This window comes from Phyllostomus discolor, chromosome 5, assembly GCF_004126475.2.
Source record: "Phyllostomus discolor isolate MPI-MPIP mPhyDis1 chromosome 5, mPhyDis1.pri.v3, whole genome shotgun sequence".
Lineage (NCBI taxonomy): Eukaryota > Metazoa > Chordata > Mammalia > Chiroptera > Phyllostomidae > Phyllostomus > Phyllostomus discolor.
Window position 1 is genome coordinate 72,449,583 of NC_040907.2, and position 18,388 is coordinate 72,467,970.

At 33.7% G+C, this 18,388-nt stretch overlaps 1 protein-coding gene across 1 annotated transcript in view; it reads right to left on the bottom strand.

Annotated features, from left to right (window-relative positions):
• ARHGAP29 (Rho GTPase activating protein 29) overlaps positions 1-18,388 on the bottom strand; it is a 50,604-nt gene that overhangs the window by 10,358 nt on the left and 21,858 nt on the right. Inside the window, exons 3-5 of the mRNA XM_036027494.1 lie at positions 10,892-11,026; positions 1,818-1,914; positions 1,382-1,454 (exon numbers count right to left, since the gene is read on the bottom strand). Of these exons, the coding sequence (XP_035883387.1) occupies positions 1,382-1,454; positions 1,818-1,914; positions 10,892-11,026 (305 nt within the window). The remainder of the gene's footprint in view (positions 1-1,381; positions 1,455-1,817; positions 1,915-10,891; positions 11,027-18,388) is intronic.

The window sequence follows — 18,388 nt, forward strand, 5'->3', positions numbered from 1 at the left end:
AAAGAAAGCAAAAGGTATTTTCCCATTAGGAATTAATATAAAATTTATGTACAACAGAGGTACAGGAACAGGAAATATGATTCATACCAAAAAGTTAAACAGTTCAGAGCCTTGTCACAGTCCAGAGCCTTGTCACACAGACATAATTTTTATTATATCTTCTGGATTAGCAGCACAATTGAAAATAAAACACTGAAGAAAAATCACAACTAATATTCAAATATCTTAAAATTCTTCATTATTCTGATATGGTTTATACACTATCCTCCTTGATTCATTAATGGATGTCTTTAGATATAGTCAAATTTTTTTTCTCAATATTGTAGTACATAGAAAATGCCTTAAGCAGTCATTGATATTTTCTATCATCTTAAGATCTGAAACTTTTATATTACTTTTATATAATATTCCAGTTTATATATACTTGGCACATTTCCAAATATTTGTTGAAAATTTTTTGGATTTGATCATCCTTTACAGCAAATGATCAACATATGTTTCTAATGAAGTTTTTTAAATATCTTGCATTTGGTTAAAAAAATTATTTAAATGAAAATACTACAACTATAAATCTTTAAAGTAATATTCTATATACATTTCTCTCTTATGTTCTATTATTTCACAGCAATTTTTCTTCCAATTGGGAATCAGAAACTCAATCCTCTTGACACATTTATAGGGGAGCTCTTGGGGGACTGAAGACCTATAGGTCTGTTAATAAGTGTTTCGATTTGTGAGATTAACGCCTCTTTACTTATTGCATTATTTTTCTAAGTTTCCACCAGTCTTGAAGATCTGTGACAATTTCAATAGAGAAAAATGGTTAAGAATTACTTTCTAAAACTTTGGCCCTTATAACATGGATTCATTACTTAAGACACTAAAATTATCAGGTATTTTCTTTTATTTCTTTTATCCTTACCCGAAGACTTTTTTTTTCATTGCTTTAGAGAGGCAGGAAGGCTGGGCGAAAAAGAGAAAGAGAGAGAGAAAGGCGGGTGGGGAATATCAATGTAAAAGACACACTGATTGGCTGCCTTCCTGTAAGCGTCCTGATCAGGGAACAAAACCGGTAACCTGGGTTTGTGCCCCAACCAGGAATCAAACCAGTGGCCTTTAGTTACTGGATGATGCTCCAACCAACTAAGCCACACTGGTTAAGGCCAGATGTGTCCTTTTAAATGATAGTTCTACTTAAAAGTATGATTACATTTTTGCTCCAGAAACTGACTGTAAATTATCATATTTAATATAAATTGCTATGTTTTTCTTGCTAAACTAAAAAACTATGAAATAGTAATGCTGAGATTAAGATTAGAAAATTATTGAAATATTAAGTTAAAAATATTAAAGCCTTTACTTTCCCACAAACTTGGCTTACCTTACTTTCCTGAGAGACAGACAGTTGAAATACTGAATCACTGCCTATATCTCCCATAAGGACGTTTGTCAGGCTATACAGGGAGGTTGAAAAAAAAGAAACAAATAAAAGACAAGATGTTATATCACTCTGTCACAGATTTATATTCAACATGTCATCCAGAATAAAGTTTTTTCAGTTAAGATCTTTAGAAATAAATTCCTAGGTCTCTACTCACATAAACCACATAGTCATTTGCAAATAAATGCTGCTTTTAAGTAGTTCTAAAGACACTTTCATATGCAGTAATGAAATGACACAATACACAGTTTTTCCAATGTGATAATATTTTATATTGGTTAATACTATACTTAACATGTATTTACTGAATTATGTGACATAACTCTCACTGAGATACCTAGGCCAAAAATTCTTTAAATGACACTACTCTACTTACATATGCCCAAAAGTAAAGGCCAAGGTTTCAATGGAAGAAAACACTTCTCTGAAGAGGTCGTTTTTGTTTTCTTCATTAACATCTGTGAAGTTTACAGCTATAGGGAAAGATTGGTTAAAATCAATGATGGACAAAATATTTTAATCTACATTTATACAAAGTCATTTAATGCTTTAAAAATCTACCATTACTTATACAAGCATTAGAAAATTCAGAAAATGAACAGCTTAATACACAAAATGGACATGATGTTCAATTCTTTATTCAAAAAAATCATACAAAAGAATGAGCTTACATAAAAGTAGCTGGCATTCCAAACTGACTATGCCATGCATCATATAATCTGACACATATATGAAGTGATTCAATGTGAAATCAATCAGTCTTGGGGTCCCAGGGTACACGTTCCACCAGACTTCTCTCATTAAGAGTACTCTGTGCTATTTCCTCTTGCTTATTGTTTTGTGGCATTTTTTTAAAAAAAGCTAAACACCCTTTAGCTTACTTATATCAACATCAAGTACAGTTTCCATTATGAATTAGCAATAATTGAAGTCATACATACATTTGACATAGCATAAAGCCTATATACAAAGCATGCCACATAAAAATACCCCATGTTTTAGAAAATGTAAATTCCTATTTATTTATAACTTTATTTCTTACAGGTCCTTGGGCTCGGAGGTCAATGTTAATTGATATCTAACTGTCTTTTGTTTATCATAGGGATATTCTAACATTTGCATTTTGTTAAAGCAAACTGTGAAACATAACTGAAAAAGGTCTCTTATTATAACTTCTCTGTGTGCATCTCTGTTAAAAATCTAGATGATTTATTGGGACAAAATCTGATGACAGAATTGGCAATTTTTGAAAAGTAACCTATTCTACTCAGGTTGAGTTTAAGAAGCAACTAGCTTCTTTATCCTCCCTTCCCTAGGATCCTTGCCACCAAAGGGAAGGTAGAGAAACCAACTGGAGAGGAAAACATTCTTTGCCTTAAAACAGACTTGTCCTAAAGCTTGCTGCACATTAGAATTAACTAGGGAGTTTTAAAACCAAAGTCTGAGTCCCACCATCAAGGGCTCAAATTTCATAGTCTGGGTGAAGCATATATATTTATTTAAAAGTTTCCCAGGTGATCCTAATGTGTAACTAGGGTTAAAAATGCTTGCTGGAAAGCAAGGATCCCTTAGCAGGGATAAATTAAATCCTAAGCCTACAACTGAGATTTTACACATATAAGCCTTTGTAGATATGAAGGGCTAAAGTCCATACCTTTCATCAGATTCTTCTAAGTATTCCAGATACAAACAAAAAGAAAAAATTACCATAACTAATTTTAAAACATTTTTGGACTTCTGCTCTGGCCTAGATGGAAAACAGGCTTATACTTCTCTGCCTGAAACAACTAAAAGAAACCCGTAACAAATCTTATGAGACAATGGTTTTCAAGACAATGGCTATCACTCAACAAAGGACAAGAATCCTAAAGACAAGAAACAAACATGGTAAACTCTACAATTTCCCAGCTTACTGCCTAGTATCACACAAAGTAGATACTGAGCAAAGGGAACTGCCAGGGATAAAGAAGGTCATTTTATAATAACGAAGAAGTCAATTTGTCAAAAAGTGCACCTAGTAAAAATTTCAAAATGCCTGAAGCAAAAACGAATAGAACTACAATGAGAAATAGGCAAATTCACAGTAATAGCCAAAGATTTTGATAACCCTCTCAGTAAATGACAAAAATGGTAAATGGAAAATCAGTATGAGTATCAGCTACCTTGACTGGCTGGATAATTATAGAACACGCCTCCCAATAACAACAACATGTATTCTCTTCAGGTGAACAGGGAATATTTACCATATTATTGGCCACAAAACATGTCTCAATGGGTTTAAAAGGATTCGAATCAGGCAAAATATGCTGTGACTAGATTAAATTAAATTAGAAATGAGAGAAAAATCTCTGGAAAACCCCCACATATTAGAAAACCAATCAAAACACTTCTAAATAACTTGTGGGTCAAGAAAGGAAAAGGGTGATTAGAAAGTATTTTGCACAGAATGAAAATGAAACACAACTAATTGGAACTGGTGAAAGGGAGGGACAGAGGGGAGGGCTGAAGGGATGAGGACTGTGACAGTTTCACGAGGATATTCATGTAGAAACTTATCAGACTGTACCCTTTCAACTTGTGAAGTTTACTGAATTTGTTATACTTCAATAATGCTGTTTCTAAAATCTCATTGGGAAGAAAGAAGACTTTAAATAGTAATTTATAATGTGAGCAAAAATGTAAAGCCTACTCTTATTTCCAAACTTTAACCTGCCAGACTGCAAAGAAAAAAACTTATTCTTTCTATCCTATAAATATAATTTTTTATAGCAGTAAGTATGACAGGGGAATTAAAAAATAATTTCCCTGCTGTTGTGCCTCAGTGGACTGAGTGCCAGCCTGCAAACCAAAGGGTCACCAGTTTGATTCTCAGTCAGGGCACACATCTGGGTTGTGGGCCAGGTCCTCAGTTGGGGGTATGCAAGAAGCAACCACCCACTGATGTTTCTCTCCCTTTCTCCATCCCTGCCCCTCTCTCTAAAAATGAATCAATAAAAATCTAAAAAAAAGCCTATAAAAATAATTTTGAGTAATGAAAAGACAATTATGTCAACCATTATCCTCCCTAATCTTCATCCCCACCTGAAAGAGATTATGTCATCTAAGGAAAATTTCAGTAACTGCCCTCGCCTCTACTTTAAAACATCCCTATATTTCTAATATCCTTTATCTCTTTTGTTCCTGTCAGTTTTCCATAGAAAAGTCTTTGGCTCCTTTCTAGTAATAAACTTCCCACTCTGTTCTGCACTCTTCAAAAATCTTTATCACCACCACTCCTCTCTTATAACTTCACTTGACATTTTTTTTCTTTTGCTAACATACTTAAATCTTTCCTATGTGAAAAAAAATGTCATTTTACCATATTTCTTCTTAAAGCTACCACCCAATCTAACATACCATTTCTTTACTGCCAGCCCTCTATAAATAGGTCATGACTCAATTCCCCCAAATTTGGCTTTTCATACAGTTTAACTGATGATCAGGGGTTAGAAAACTTTTTCTATAAAGGGCTATATAATAAATATTTTAGATTTTTCAGACCATACTGCCTGTTGCAACTATTCAACACTGCCTAAAGGAGCCACACTTAAACAGATGAGATACAATGATTTACAAACAGACAAGAGTGGATATGTTCCAATGTAACTATTCACGAAAACAGACAGCAGGCCAGATTTAACACACTGGTAGTAGTTTGCTGCCTGACTTCATGATGCGTTCTGAAGCCAGTCTGCTTAGGTTAAACCCTAACTGTCTCTTACTTGGTTAAGGTACTTAACTTCTCTATGCCTCTGTTTCCTCATTTATAAAATGGGGATAATAATTTGTATTTTGGGAATTGTTGTACAGATTGAATAAACTTAGAACAGAGCCTGTGACACAGAAAATGCTCAATAAATGTTAGTTAATATTTTCACTCAATACCATTAAATAACAGTCAACAATACCCTCCTAGTACTCAAGCTTGGAGGGCTTTTTTCTTCTAAATTTTCATCCCACTTTACCATTCTGCAATGCTCAACAACTCTACCACTTAATAGGTGTACAACCTTGTACAAACTTCTCTGTTTCAGCTTCATTACCTGCAAAACAGGAGCTGATATAACCACAGCACTGACCTCAAAACTTTGCTGAGGATTAATGAGATAATCCATGAAAAGAGCTTGGCAGTTTCTGGTATACGTAAGTACATCCTCAATAGTGTCAACTATTATTACTATACTTCCCTCCATCTTGATGTACTCTGCTCCCTCAGAAGTAATGTGGTATAGGAATTAGAAGAAGGCAGGCGTCAGAGTTTCAGATCTAAGTTCAAATCTGACCTTTACCATTTCCTGTGTCACTCTGGATACATTACCTAACTTCGATTTCTTCATATGTGCAATGGCATATTATGGAAAGGAACAACAGAGAAAATAAATGTAAAGCACTTAGAGTCCAGTGCTTGGTAATTAGTAAACATAAGTGTCCTCACATTCTACATCTGAGACAACCTGAACTTCAGACAATCGTTCCACTCAGCCTATACATTATCCCCACAGAACCTTGTTCACTCTCATACCTTCAAAGGAATGAATTCTTAAACTACCTGTACTTGTCTAGTTTTAACCTCGGAGCTCAGACCCACCTTTCCAATGGTCTGTTTGATATATTCCTTCCCCCTCTTCCCAGTCTTCACCCACCAGCATTGCAAACTCAACACGTACTAAACTGTACTTTATCTTCCTTTGTACTCTGCCCCTCAAAACTACTCTTTTCCATACATTCCTTAGTTCAACAGCTTAGCTTTCAAAATGCCTCTAAAACAGTTTCTTCTTCCTTTTCATTCCCATTAGCACTGACTTAGATCAAAAGGCCACACTGTACCCCTAGTCTGGCCTACATAACCACCTGTTCATTGGTGTCTGTCTCTACTTGTGCCCTGCTATTGGCCCCTCTTCAAAATTTCATCAACATTTTGCTCCAGGTTCAAATAATTTTCTCCCTTGGGTTCCCTATTAAGTGTCAACAGTACACACTAAGACACACTAAGTATGTCTTTAAGAAATCACTTAAGTAGCTTTCATACATACAACCAATTAGAATAGCAACTTTCAAACTTTTTGACCACAACCTTCAGTAAGACAAACATTTTATATCATGACAGAGTATATCATACACATGTAATAGTAATTGGTTATTTAATACCTATAAAGTTTTGAAACATCCTTAAGTCTTATTTAATGAGTGTTACATTCTGATTTTTCTTTCTATTCTCTTTCATAATTTAAAAATGCTGATCACGGTGCACTAACTTGAAAACCATTGAAATAGAAGACATAATGGAAGAAAAATTTCACCATTTGCATGGAGAAAAAATGCTAAGGGGGAAAAAAGCCAGAATATTTACAAAATGAAAACTTTGAGTTGTTTCTAAAACATAAAAGACAACCTGAAATGCATGTACTGTATTATCAGAGAGAAATGCTAAGTATATAAATTCTCCTTAACTTAATTTATAAATTTAACTCAAGTCACTCTCAAAATACTAAGATATATTTTGGAACTAGACAAGTAAATTCAAATATGTGGATGAAAAAATAAACCCTGAACAAAAAGAGTACTAGCAAGAGGAACTACCCTTACCAGATACTAAAACATACTGTCAAACTACAATAAAGGCAGTGTGGCATTGGTACATGACTAAACACATCAGTGGGACACAAAACAGACCAGAAATAGATATAAAAAACAAACAAAAGAAAATCTGCAACTTATACCAAAGATCAGAACTAATTCCACTTGTAGACAGGTAAAGGGTCAATTCACATAAAAGGATGTACAAATGGCTCTGAAACATACAAAAAGATACTAAACTGCACTCAAAATAAGAAAAATGCAAATCAAATCTACACTGAGATACCAATTTTTGCTATAACTGGATATACAAAGATCAGAGAACAAAGCTCTCCTGGCAGCGGTGCAGAAAATCAGTGTTTTCAGCACTGCTATCAGAAGGGCAAACTTCTACAGAGGGCATGTGGCAATACCCAAAATATAAATGCACATGCGCTCTGGTCCAGTAACTGCCCATCTAAGAATTTATATACGTATTCATTGAAGCATTGTTTGAGAAAAACTGGGAATAATCCAAACATCTATTAGTAGTGAACTGGTAAAATAAATTATAGTATACCAATATAATGGATTATCATGCAGCTTTGGAAAAATAAAGCAAATAAAACAAAAGAATAAGGAAACCTTTTATGTACAGACAACAATGAGCAAGAAGGATGATATCATTTGTACAAAAAGGAGGATAAAAAGAGAACATATTGTATTTGTTTACATCTGCGTAATAAGATATACAAATACCCAGTAACGGCTGTTGCTTATCTAGGGAAAGGATTGGGTGGAAAGTGTATTCATGGCTGAATGCTCTTTTACACCATTTCCATGATCCACTGTGTAAATGAATTGCCTATTAAAAATTAATTTTTCAAAACAGAAAGAAAACATGAGGCTTCTATAATTTTGGATGTTTACTAGATCTTACTTTACTTTTTCATTTGTCAATTATAGGCCAAACACAGATCATGAAAAACCTAAGTAATCCTTTTAATTTATAGTATAAATGAGATTTAACTTGTATTACAAATGAGACCAAAATAACTGTAAATACTAATGAAAACACAAAAAAATAAGTATATAATAAATTATCACATGTTGAAGGTACCTTTATCTACTTCAAAAATAGGCTGTATCTCTCTTACCATATTCTAAATATTTTGTCAGACTAAGCTTCCTGCTTGGAAACAGGAGGAGACACAGGAAATACAAATCATTACTAGAATGAATGAGGAAAAGTAAGGATTTTTCATTTGAAGTTATTAAAAAGTAAATTTCACATTTAAAATAAAAAATGAGGAGTCAGGTTCCAATTTCTCACTTATCATGCTTAGAAGTGGGTAAATTTCATGCAAACATCCTATAGAACAAACAAGATTATGCCCCTCTGATTCTACAGTTATTCTGTATTTATATGTAATTTTTTAACGGTGTAGTACATATTCGCAAAATGTATTTGACAGTTAAGACCTCCAAAACAGGGTCATAGTTGTTTTCTAAATGTAATCAGGGGGTTAAGACAAGATAATCTCCACATTCAGAAACTTTCTGATTCTACAATACTTTTTTCTTTATATTTTCCTCTTTAAAACAGAAATAACAATGTACCTTTATAGATGTTTGAAAATATTAAAGTAGACAGTTTATGCAAAACACTGAGGAAATGCCACAGAGCAAAACTAAAAAATGGTTTCTACCTCCCCCTAGCCTTTTCAGGGTTTGAAAACTAAATTATCATTAAATGGAAGAATTAAATAAGCTCTGATTTAATCTCAATTTTTTAGGTCACTGAATGTTTTTCATCTTGGATATCGGTGGTATTTTTAGATGACCTCAAGAATAAAGAGAGTGCATGTGTCGGGGGTGGGGAGTGTATTTAAAAACAAACTTAACACCAAAGAAAACACAATTTTTAAAGTTTTCCAGTCTCCAGTCTCATGGAATCCTATTGAACCAGAATAAGTCTCTCAACAAAGTAATCTTTTAAACTTCATCCAACACAAAATAAATCGTAACAATAATCTCAAGGGTAAAGACAGACATAGAGGGAAATAATATTCAAAAGATTGCTTTACCTCAAAACAAACAAGCAAACAAACAAAAAAACAAGATCTTCAATGCGACTCAGAGGCCAGCTTCTTCAGGGCTGCTCCTGGAATGTGGACCCCAGCTACGCACAGGCACACTCCTTCCCCAGGACATCCTGACTGCACACAATAGCTACTGACAACAATTGCGTGAACTGTGGCTGCTACTTCCAAGCATGGAAATTTTACTATCTATAGACACAAATTTCCCTAAGTTAAGTTAAATGGCTCTTATAAACAGTCTATTTAAAAAACAGATTTGGCTATTAAGCAAATTTTTAAAAGTCACAACAGAAGTTATTCATTTTTTCTATTTAAATCCATCTACTTTTTCTTCAGTGCATGAAATACAAAAAAAAAATAACTGCACAATACGATACATTATGATACATTTATGTCAAAAGTAGAGAAGGCAGTTCTTAAGTAAATGAACTATGCTTTACGGAAAACATTCTTTGTTCTTCCTGCCTCATCCCTTGACACTTGCCATTTGCCTCTCTATCTATGAGTGTGTTCACCAATTATATCACATTTTTCAACATCCAGAGTTCTGGTACATGTGCCCTATATCACAGTCCCCAATGGGGCCCTCTAGCCCAGACAGTAAATGCCTACTTGACCTTGGAGAGGCAGGACAGGTAATTCTGCTCCACAAGGAAGCCTAGCCTTTCCTTTCCCGACTCAATCCCCGCCGGGGAGTCACTTTTCATGGTTAGATTACTTGAATTTGTATTACCTATTAGTGACATTTACACTGAAGATCCTCCTTAGCACCTTGCACTTTTAAATTTCATGACATCTCTCTCCAAATCATCTCCTTCCCAAGTGGCATATCTCTGTCTCTGAGATCTCATATCAGTTCTCTCTTTATTCTGCACACCCTGAATTCGCATCACCCTCTTCCATCACCACTTACACATCAGCAACTCTCAAGTCCACATCTTCAACTCCAAACTCCAACTTAACCCTTAATATTCAGCCTGTGGTATGTCTCATCAAATTAACATCCATCCCCTCTCCTGTAACAACCACATTCCACTTTTCCCACATCTCCCTTCTGCCTTAGATCAGACTGTCAACCCTCATCTTGTTTATTATTTCTAACAATCTCCTAAATGAACTCTGTGCCTCCAGTCTCATTTCTTCTCCCATACTCACTTCACCCTCAGTCCTTCCTATATACTGCAGCCCAGAATAACAGATTCTACTATTTGGGGGTGGCAAGTCATTTCGATAGATGATAATGTTACAATTCTTGATTCTTTTAGCACATGTTTTACACACACAACTATATACACTTTTACATATATACATGGTAAACTTATTTTACAACTTTAGTTTCATTTTTCATACTTTAAATCATCTCCCACCTAAGTCTTCTCTTTCTCCATTGGGTTCCCTAGTTTAAGCTGAGTCACTACAAATGACCATTTTCTAGTACCAACCATTTTCACAAAACGACTTTATACACCAGTAGCCTCCCTTTCAAACAACTCAAAAATTGTAAATATCAGTTGTTTATTTTATTTTATTTAACATTTTTAGTGTTTTCTACCAAATAAAGTTTTAATTTTTAGAAGGAAGAATTTTAGGTATGACAGCGGGAATATTAAATAGAAGTATATATACAGCCCCTATTAATAGACATCACATCAGTGCCATAAGAGAAGATGGATCTATAGTGATTATGAGTGAAAATGTTATCACTTGGGTCTTTTTTGCCCTTACCAACCCACTTTTAATATATCTTTCTTACCTTTCACTTTTGCAGTAAGAGTTTCTGCTGCATTTTGAAGATCAACAGAATTGAGGTTCTGATGTTTATTCATGATAGTCTTTAAAACACGGAGAAGTTCATCCAGGCGTATATGAATGACTTCTTTAAAACAGTCTTAAAAAGAAAAAAAATTAAAATTGATTCCAAAATCAAGTTTCAGGATTCTAAATTATGAAAGATCATTCTGAAGCACATTTCAAGTACAAGCTTTGGCTCCATAATTTTTGTCTACTGTATGTTCACTTCTATTCTCACCATTGCAATTATATACAACTTATATGTATAGAAAAAAAACTTTAATCACTTTAATTCATTAAAGATTTCAAGTTTCTCAGAATTTAGCACTACCTTTTTCAATTTTCTGTAACTATGCTCTCCAGATTTCTTGAGAAAACTTTATAAGGTGTTTCCTGTCTTAGTGTTTTTATTCTAATATACTTTTTGATACATATGGTAACAGAGTTAAAGTCCTACAGTGTCTGATACATTAACCAATAGTCAAGAACATGTAATTTACCATTCAAACCCAAGTACACTAGCCAGCACAGACCGGGTGCCACTCATGACCACGACAGCACTTGCAGGCATGCTCCTGGGTCACCACCCCAGGAGAACAGAAAAGTAGAGTCACCCCATACCTTTTAAAACCCCTGAAATAACGCTCAAAAGTCTGAAAAGATAACCACCTCAAATACAATAGTCTGAGGTAAATTTCCTTTCTGTAACCTCATAGAGCACTAGTGTTTTATAATAGTTAACATTTATTAAGTGCTTCCTATGTGCTAGGCACTGTTAAAAGTACTTAAATGATATTATCTCACTTAGCTTCCACATTGGTAGATAATTTTAAAATCTCTATTGTACAGATGACAACACTGAAGCACACCTAAATTCACCAAGTTACTAAACTGTGGAACCAGAATGTAAATCAGGAAGTATAATTCTAGAAGCCATGGTCTTAATGTTAAACTGCTTCCCTACCAAAACAGCTTTAAAAAAACAACAAAAAAATTTTATAGTTATACAATTATTTTCAGAAACATTAAAAGATAATCACTAGAAAGCAAAATTGTCTAAAGGGAATAAAACAAAAAACAAGAAATTCTACCATCACCCATGAAATAGTCCATTCATCCACATCATTATCAAGAGAGAAATACGTAGGCTAAGAGCAGGCAAGGCTGGGAACTGTATAGCAGGGCAAAGAGTATTGTAAGAGGCACAGAACAATAGTAGTGATGGAAGCAGAGACAGCAGAGTGCCTTCAGGAAAAAAATCTGACTAATTCAACCAACAAATTTTAATAGAAAAAAAATACAGGGGATTGAGTATTAGCTTAAGTAGCCTTGGAAATGAACAGAGTCTATAAGAGAGCAAAGAAATGCATATAAATACTGTACTGTAGCCGATAAAGTGTTTCAATGAGGAGCTGGGTTAACAATTATGATACTGCTCTCCATGTGTACTAGAACTGAACAACTGAGAAAATGGATGGAGGCTGGTGGGAGCTGAGTATCTCACTGTTGGGGTGGAATTTATAATTAAGCAGGAGGAGAAGGCTATAATGAAATGGTGATGAATTAGATTTGGATACTTCAGTAAGAATTCATGTTTAGCTTAATACAGACATAGGTGGCTATATCCAGAAATATTTATAGATATGTGTTAGTTTACAGGTTAGGGTACACACATATATTTCTTTGCTCTGTCAGATGAGAGGGCCTAAAAGAAATGACACTCCAGTAACAATGAACATACCTAGCACCCTGATCTTCATTTCTAATACCATTCTCCAATAAAAGGAATCAGGGCTCCCTAGAGAAATGGCTGACTCTAGGACTGGGGCAGGAAATACATAACATGAGTTAAGAGCATCTTTGTAGTGGGAGAAAGCAAGAGCTTAAAAGAAACAAACCATCATGTTGAAGAGTTATGCCAAGAATGCACAAGAGCCAACTGAAAGAGCTCCCAATGGCCAAAGGCAGAACAATCTGAGCAACAAACAAAGTAATACTAGATTATAACCCTAAGTATAAAGTGAATATCCATGAGTCCATACTGACACAAATAAGTGATTGACTAAATAAATGAAAACAAAAACCAAAAAACAAAAAAAAAACACACAAAAACCCACAACTCTTGTATAGAAAAATTCCAAATGATTGAGACAGATATTTTGTCCTCAAGGAGAAGCATGTGCACAGTGGCTGCCTTTCAAAGAGTACAGTATGAAGGGAAGACAAAAACAGTGATTTTACAATAGAGAAGCTTAACAACTGCTATAGGATGGGTGGCCATGGTCAACATTAACAGTGAGAAATCACGTTCATATAAGTAGTACTCTTGATATGATGGGATAAAAATGGCACCTTATAGTGTTCTCTTCCTCCCAATCCCATGACCCCAGTCTAATCAGGGGAAAAACATCAGACAAATTCTAATCTAAGCACATCCTACAACATACCTAGTCAATACTCCTTAAATTATCAAGGTCATGGAAATAATCAGGAAAGCTCGAGAAACTGTCATAACCAAGGAGGGCCTAAGGAGACATGACAATTAAATATAGCATAATAGGGTCCTGGAGGAGATATTAGGGGGTATTAGGGACAATTAGGGAAATCTGAATAAACTATGGACTTTCATTAATAATGTATCATTATTATAAATACCAGTTCATTAGCAAAAGTACCTTACTAATATAAGATGTTACTAAATAGGGGACACCGGGTATAAGAGTATGTGGGAAGTCTGCACTATCTTCTCAATTTTTCTGTAAATCTAAAATTATTCTAAAAATAAAGTCTATTTTAAAAATGAAACACATGTGGGCAAAAGATTTTAGGAGTTTTATACACTATTAAAATTTTTTTCATAAATATGTATTATTTTTATAATTAGAAATTCATTTATATATTTTTTAATTCCTAGGGAAATGTATGCAGCTAGCTGCATAGTAATTAAATCATAAATTATATTAATTAAATATATGATCAATATCTATTTTGTTTACTTTATAATTGCAGATGTTAGTTCAGCTAACATCTGAATTGAGGCAATTCAGATGTTAATTCACTTAATTGAGGCAATACAGCTTAGTGGTTGGTTGAAAGCAAAATCTCTAAAACCAGGCTTCCTGAATTTCAGTTCTAACTCCATGGCAGAGAGACCTCGGAGCAGCTAATTAGGCTCTCTGTGCCTCAGTTTCCTGATAGCTCTTCATAGGATTGGTTAGATTAAATAAGTTAAAACACATAAAGTACTAAGAACAGTGGACAGAACACAGTAAACCCTCTGTAAATACTTGGTGTTATTCTTATTAGTTTATGCAGCAGCAGAAATAGGTTAATTACACAGGTTGGTAATGAAATTAAACCTCATATCTTTGAGATAAAAGAAACTTCTGGAAAATAATGAAATTTGACTGGTTTTAAGATATAATAATTATATTTTCCTCCTGTTTTGGTATTGCAAAATCTATTCTTTGTTTGGTCTATAACTATTTAAATAAAGCTAGTTTATGGGAATATTTCTGCCTACTTATCAAAAACAAGGTTTTGTGATTTCCTAGTATCATAAAGTTGTACTGTACTCTTTTTGAAACCTATATTAGTTTTAAAAGAAAAAAGAAAGCTGGTCATTTCTATCACTCTGATGTTTTATATTAATATACTTACAGGATACTTTAGTCCTATTTAGATATTTAATAGATAGGGACAGATATTAATGTACTTAGAGACTACTTTTACCTTATCTCGAAGTCTCGGGCCAAAAGAGCTGGATTTTTGAGTGTCAATAACCATCAATATTCAAAATTAGTGTCAGGTATTAAGCAAGAACTACAAAATATTAATGGCTTAAATTCCTAAATAAGATAATAAATTCTGGTCTTCTCAGAGTCAAAAAAATTAAATAGATGTTGAAATGAATATATTTTAAAATTATTACATGATTTTCAATTTTCTTAGTTTTAATTTCTAACATGATAATCAGTAACAGATATAGACCACATAAACAGAAATATTTTGAGATCCTCATAATTTTTAACATTGTAAGAGGTCCTGAGATTCCATGTGATGGCTTTTCTTTAAAACAAAACAAAACAAAACAAAACACCCTGAAAAACATTCCAGTAGCTATCAGCATAAATGTTTTACCAACCTGAAGTTCTTTTTTTCCTATAAGGAAGCCCTTATAAACACATATTGAAATTGTTCCAAAGTACTGAAAAACAGTAACTGAGTTATATTTAGTAAGAAATTTCAGAAGTACCTCAAATTACCCTATAAATAATTCCAATTTCCTGTGATTGAACACACTTCTGAAGCCCATAAATCAACAAAAATGAACACAACAGCTAAAGAAAATACCATTACAAAGATTCATAAACTTTCCTATACTTTTTAGTAGAAGCATCAACTACTAGCACATTACTATATCCTGAAAATACTTCACCTGGGTCTTATAAATTATCGCATGCCCTTAATTATGTTTTAAGTGCTAAAAAAAATATATTCTATTTTTACCAAATATTCTCCTCCCTTACAAAAGAATAAAGGTACCTCAAATTCTTTTTATGAGGCACAAGTCCTCTTAAGCTGAAAATGTTACATTTTTAAAGAGTTTTAAGGAGTTTAAGTAGCACCTTCACCAACACTAAATAAACATTTCCTTGTCCCCACCCCTACCCACCACCACAGTTGCAACAATGAGGAAAAGCACACGAAGTGGTAACTATCTATGCTTCTTCCCCAATACAAAAGAAAGGTGAAGTGGCTACTTGGTAGCATAGAAAACAATAGATTTAGATCAAGAAACTTGAGTTCCAGTGCTTGATCCACCAGACTTCCTTGAAATTACCGTATTGCAAAATTCTCAGCTTCTCTGATCTCAGAGTAATCATCAGTAAAACGGAATTAATAAGAACGCCTGTTCTAGTTACCTTTAAAAACGTGATGTGAATATAAAATAAATGAACAAAAACAAAACTTCTTTATAGTCTTAATGTAAACAGTTATTATTACTATTAAATCTGTAAGCCATTCGAACTAAATACCTTTGAAGATGAATTTGTCTCATAAAATTACACTCAACAGCAAACATACTTATAGCAAGGTCCCACCATAATTTGGCTAATGAAAACAAGACATTAAAGTTAAGTTTCAATTTCATTTTGTATATAAAATCTAAATTAGTCGATTGCTTGGAAATGAAACCATAATTAAAGATATACTTTATTAAAACATTTCTATACTTATTAAGTTAAATGATAGTATTTAAGTTAGCCATTTAACCAAATACAAGATAATTTTTATAGTGGTCACATTGTAAGTGTAATGAAATTTAATTTATACTACACGAAATAGAATAGTAAAACTCTTGTATCCCAATGTTTATCTACTATCCCAGTAATATGGTCATCTAAATTTTAATTTATTGTTTCACTCATTTGTGCCATTTATTTTCTGCTTCATTCAGCTTATCAAGTGAAAACAGATTAGCCAGCTCCACTTTTTGGTTCTCAGGCATTAACACAATACTGCAGTGTTTATATTGCAAACACTTCATGGAAATGCTTAAGTAAATAAATGAAAAAAAAAAAAAAAACCATGGTGTTTTCCTTGATTAAAACAAACCTGACAATTTTTTAAAATCAGTCTTGTTAATTCAGCGTAACCTCTCTGGGAGAGCAATGAAAACAACAAGGAGGAAAAAAGTTTCAGAGCTTATCACTAGGAAACTCCCTTTATTTAGCTGTATGACTTCTGAATTTACAAAAATAAAAGCGAACCCTGAATACAAGCTTTCTTTATCCAGACACTTCAGGACTGTAAAAATAACAGCTGACACTTTAAAATACTTATTCTAAGAGCTTTACTTTTATGAAATCATTTAATCTTCACACTAACCCAATGATGTAGGTATTATGACAAATTTGAACAGATGTAGAAACTGTGGCACAGAGACGATAAGTAAGTAACTTGCCTGGTGGCAGAATGAGGATTTCGCTTTAGGGATTCTAGCTCTAGAATTTGTGCTCTTAATCACTAAAATATTTCAACATGGTTAAAGAAGTTATTAATGACAGTATCTATAATCTGTGATTTAATAGGCTTTTAACTTCCAAGTGAATATGCCAGTTACTACTTCAAGAGCTGCTAAATTAGGCAAACCATTCTAGTCAATCAAGTACAGAAGAGGAAAGGAATCTCCTAAGAGCTGGCACATGGGTAATGAATGAGTTACCTGTATTTCACACTTAGTTCCCCAAAGACTCAATCCATATGCTCTAGGCACTAAGATATAACCTATTAACATTAACGTTAACCAATCCTAAGCGATATCCATTAGAAATCACTTCTGGAGAGGTTGGGATGTCTAAGACTAGTAACTTAATATTTCTCATATTTCACAAAATTTCTGGTGTATTACAGGGCTAAAACTTAAGTAACGGTCATCAGTAGTCAAAGTAACCCTCATTGAAATTTGTCTAAAATAAATTTACAAGTCCTCCTCTATATTCACCCTGGAAAAATTCGGTTAATCCTTAAGACAAGATTTCAATTAAGACTTGGAAAATTTAAGCAGAACTTCCCTCTCACAACAGAACATATTACTTTATGGTATTAAAATTGTTACCTAAATTCTTTTTTTTCAATATAATTTGCTTTAGAAAGTTTACAACCCTCTCTTCTAACTATAGTTCTATCAAATTTAGGACCTAGAATTCATTAGACGTAATCACTTATGAGATCAGCTATGTTTTTATAATAGTGATATACTCAAATTAGAAAAAATTTTTAGAAGTTAGAGAACTACTCTATCTTAAAGTGATGATACTTTTATCTCTCTTTCTGGCCTATTTAAAAACAAACAAAACAGAAAAACGAGACATCATTGTTGCAATAGTAAACTTTTATTAGTGTCTCCCTGGCCCATGTGGCTCAGTTGGTTGGAGCAGCTGTTCCATAAACCAAAAAAGTCATGGGTTCAATCCCAGTTCAGAGCATGTGTAAGAGGCAACTGATCAATGTTTCTCTCCCTTTCTCTCTCCCTCTCTTCGCTTCTTCCTAAAATCAATAAGCATGTTCTCAGGTTGGGATTAAAAAAATAGTGTCATATAATCAACATACTACAAGAAGTATTACACTAACTGCTGACCTTCAAATATATTTTATAATGGCAATATAGACTTCAAGTATTGGGTACCAGAAAAATTAATCTGCATTATTTTTTTTTAGCCCTGTTAAAAAGCCTTGCATTTTTCTAATTCCCAAATTTTGGGCTTTTGAGTGGTATTCCAACTGGGAATGGAGAAGTTTGTCACAAAGACAGCACTTAACATTACTGTATAGCCCTAGTTGGTGTGGCTCAGTTGGTTGGGGTGTCTTTCTATAAACCAAAAGGCTACAGGTTCGATTCCTGGTCAGGGCTCTTGCCTAGATTTTGGGTTCCATCCCCAGTCTGGGCATGTAC